Source organism: Solanum tuberosum, unplaced genomic scaffold (assembly GCF_000226075.1).
Source record: "Solanum tuberosum cultivar DM 1-3 516 R44 unplaced genomic scaffold, SolTub_3.0 scf00434, whole genome shotgun sequence".
NCBI classification, from domain to species: domain Eukaryota; kingdom Viridiplantae; phylum Streptophyta; class Magnoliopsida; order Solanales; family Solanaceae; genus Solanum; species Solanum tuberosum.
The window spans coordinates 368,127-372,449 of NW_006239359.1; the positions used below are offsets into that span (position 1 = coordinate 368,127).

At 37.1% G+C, this 4,323-nt stretch overlaps 1 protein-coding gene across 1 annotated transcript; it reads right to left on the minus strand.

Annotated features, from left to right (window-relative positions):
* Positions 1-648: 648 nt before the first annotated feature.
* Positions 649-3,557, minus strand: LOC107058112 (uncharacterized). Its single transcript, XM_015303444.1, has 5 exons — positions 3,334-3,557; positions 3,123-3,249; positions 2,607-2,901; positions 2,098-2,522; positions 649-1,941 (listed from the first exon to the last, which is right to left on the minus strand). The coding sequence occupies exons 1-5, from the start codon at positions 3,555-3,557 to the stop codon at positions 649-651; spliced, it is 2,364 nt and encodes a 787-aa protein (XP_015158930.1).
* Between the last annotated feature and the right edge of the window lie 766 nt (positions 3,558-4,323).

A 4,323-nucleotide genomic window follows, 5' to 3' on the forward strand; every position in this document is an offset into this window, starting at 1 on the left:
GGTATATAAAGAATGGTCATATTGGCTCTGCACAAAGTTGAACCTCAGTAGTGCTTCTGCTAACTTTGCATTCCACTGTCGTGGTGCTTGTTTCAATCCATATAAGGATTTCTTAAGTCTGCATACTTGTCTCAATCCCCCCCTGACTTTGAAATCCTTGTGGCAAGTCCATGTATATTTCATCATGTAGGTCACCTTGAAGGAAGGCATTGTATACATCCATTTGATGTATGTGCCATTTTCTAGCGGCAACAATAACCAATATGGATCTGACCATTACCATTTTTACTACTGGACTGAATGTCTCTTGATAATCTATTCCTTCTTGTTGACTGTAGCCTTTTGCTACAAGTCTGGCCTTGTATCTTTCTATCTCCCCATTAGCTTTGTACTTGATTTTGTAAACCCATTTGCAGCCAATTGAGGTCTTGCCATGTGGTAATGGTACTATGTCCCATGTGTTGTTTTGTTGTAATGCATCTACTTCAACTTTCATGGCTTCAACCCATTGCTTGTCTTTAATAGCTTCTGCATACGTAGAGGGTTCAGTAACACTAGACATAGCAGATATGAATGCAACATACTTAGGATGAACATGATCATAAGATATATAATTTGATAGTGCATGAGGTGCATTATTATCAATAGTTAGAGAGACAACTCCTTCATCCAACATGGTGGATGAATCCCTCTGGTTGACTTCCTTGTTGGCTGAGCTGCAGATTTTTGTTGTAGTTGAGATATCGGTTGACTCACAGATTCAGCTATAGGCTGCACCATATGTGGTACTGCTGCAACATCAGTAGGTCTTGAAGTATCATTGTTTGAACTTGTGAGCTGTTGCAAACTTGTAGAATGATTAATAGTAATAGGCAATAGAGGATCATTATCATGATAAAGTTCAGGTTGAGGAAATAGAGTATGCAAACCTGAAGTAGCATTTGCAAAAGGAAAGATATTTTCTTTAAATTTCACATCCCTGCTGACAAAAAAACATTTTGTGGATATATCATATAAGATATAGCCTTTTTGAGTCTCGGAATACCCCATGTGTACAGCCTGTTTAGATTGAGATTGTAGCTTGTCTGTTTCATTTAAAACTTTAGCAAAACACAAACAACCTAGAATTCTTGGGTGCATAAGTGATGGTTTCCTGTTGTGTAACTTTTCAAAATGAGAATAATCATTTATAACATGTGAAGGCAACCTGTTTATGATGTAAACAGCTGCTTTTACACATTGTCCCCAAAATATGATGGGAACATGGGCTTGAAACCTTATTGCCCTAGTCACCTCAAGGATATGTCTTTGCTTTCTCTCAACAACTCCATTTTGTTGAGGTGTATAGGGGCAAGATTTTTGATGAATTATACCTAAGTTAGTAAATAAATCATGACATATAGAATTTACAAATTTTGTTCCGTTATCTGTTCTAACAGTCTTAACAGTTGCATCATATTGAGTTTTAACATGCATCAAGAAGTTCTTAATATGCAAGAAAACATCAGATTTTTGCTTTAATAGGAATATCCAGGTAAACCTTGAGAAATCATCCAAAACAGTTAAAAACGACTTACAACCGTCATTAGTAGCAGTCCTATAAGGACCCCAGACATCCATATGAATTAGCTCAAACGACCTACTAGTAGTAGACGAGCTTAATGGAAATGGTAATCTAACTTGCTTAGCACAAGGGCATACAGTGCATTTATTTAAGGACTCTACTATATTGGACTTACTAGCTGAAACTATTTTAGTGAGAGTACTAGCAGACACATGACCCATTCTTTTGTGCCACAGACCAATATCTTCTGTAGTAGTTGCATTCACAGTTGTTAGTCCACATTTAGCTGCTTGAGCTTTAGGGATACTGAGTCCTGCTATGTAGTAAAGACCTCCCACTTCTTTACCAATCTCCTTCACCTTCCCAGTGAAGAGATCCTGAAAAATACAGAAATCGGGATAAAATTTCACAGAACAATTTAGTTGTCTCGTAATCTTGGATACTGACAATAGGCTAAACTTAAATTGAGGAATATAAAACACATTATGAATACTATTGCTAGATGATAGCCTGCTGGAACCTATACGAGATACTTTGGTTTGTTCACCATTTGGTAAGACAACATTTTTTGAATTTGTAGGCAGTGCAAGTGTGTTAGCGTCCAGCATAGACAAATTAGAAGTCATATGATTTGTAGCCCCTGAGTCAATAATCCAATTAGGTGGACTATTTGTGACTAGCAAAGCACTACAAGTACCAGTCATATTTGCTGAGTGTGTAGTATTCATGTGGCTTTGTTCCTGCATCTGATTCACCTGATTCTTGTCTAGCATATGGCATATGTTCTCATATTGAGACTGCGTAAACCTAGGTCCATCATCCACCCTGTATTGTCCTGGAAAGGGAACTTCCTGTTGTGAATTTGCAACAACATTAGGAGCAGAAGCTGTAGCTGGACCATAATAGTTGTGCATTTGGTTCTGAAGTGGAAACTGAGTTGATTGATGCCAGTCCTGAACTACAGCATTGTGTGCTGCATTATAAGCAGAAGGACCTCATCCTCTTTTGTATTTAAACTTGTTAGTGGACTGATCTTGTCTACCTTCATACTTCTCATGTTGACCAAATTTAGGATGATCTGGTGGATACCCTATCAATTTATAGCAATCCACCTTGTAATGACCTTTGAGCTTGCAATGATCACAGAAGGCATTGGGGTTGTAATTTGGATTGTACTTTCTTTTAGGCCTTGAACTTCCAGCTCTAGAGTACATAGCTAATGCATCTAACTCACCCATACCTCGACTTTTATTAGTCATTGCACTTAAGAGACCAGTTGAGTTAGATGTAACAGACATTGTTCTTTGATTTTCATCACTCATTACCATAGCATAGGCCTGATTTACACTCGGAACAGGACTAAGTAACAGAATGTGACTTCTAACTTGAGCATACGACTCATTTAGTCCCATTAGGAACTGATATAATTTTTGCCTTTGAAGATATATGACAAAGTCTTTGGATTTTTCACAGTTACAACTTGGAGCAGGGATCATAGAACTAAATTCATCCCACAAATCCTTCATCTTTGTGTAGTACTCAGACACCGACTGAGCACCTTGAGTGCAAGTATCAATCTCCTTGTGATGTTGAATGCCCTAGAACCATCAACCTTTTCAAATCTTTCTTTCAAATCTTCCCATACAGCCTGTGCATTAGTGGCATAGACCACACCTCCAATCAAACTATTAGCCACAGAATTCATTAACCATGACAGTACTATAGCATTCACACGTTCCCATTAATGCCCTAAACTCTCAGGAAATTACTCCTTCTTCCAAGTACCATCAACCAGTCCTAACTTATTCCTTCCAAGTAATGCAATCCTCATAGACCTACTCCACACTATATAGTTTTCATTGCCTTTCAACTGAAATGAGATAATAGACGCTACACTTACATCTGTGGACTGTAGATACAGTGGATGATTATAGTCAATTGTAGTGTTAACTCCAGTAGTAGCACTAGTATTTCCAGTTACTTCATTAATCATTTTTTTCTTGGCTACGCAGACTAAGAGATTTTCAACAACTTTTTTCACACAATTTTTTTTTAACTGTTCTTCTCAAGATACACACACAACTTTAGATGCCTGGACTTATCACAAACACCTTACAAACAAAATTTTTCAAAGTTGTTCTTCGATGCAACTAAATTTAGCAATTGCTTATAGAAGAGTATAATCTGAAGGCAATATTGAGCAATTGAATTTAACAATCACTTCAACTATACAGTTAACTTCTATGATTTGTTAATTGAAACTCATCTGGATTTCTATGTAGACATTGTAGCAGATTGGAATTTCAGAATCTCCTCTCAATTTGAATTCCTCGATTGCCTCTCAATTCTTCAATTGAATCCCTCGATTGGATGCCGATCGCCATAGCTCTGATACCATGAAGTGAGTAACTGTTAAGCTCAAGATCCTCAAGAATGAGGTGAAGTATGAGAAACATACAGGAGGAAGAGAGAAAGATGAAAATATCTCATTGAACTAAAGAGTATAGAGAGAAGAAAAGTTAGTAGCCGTTAGGAGTACATTGAAGATATTTATAGTTAACTAATCTAACTACCTAATTACATGGGCCATCTTAGTTTATTGGGCTACAGTTTACATTGGGCCTTATGCTTTCATTCTATCCAACAACATTGAATGTACGAGCATGCAAGGGGAAAACTGAAACATAGATAAATGAACTGACAATATAGGAAGACATACTCACCTCAACTCAACTCAACTCCAATATGAAAAAATAATA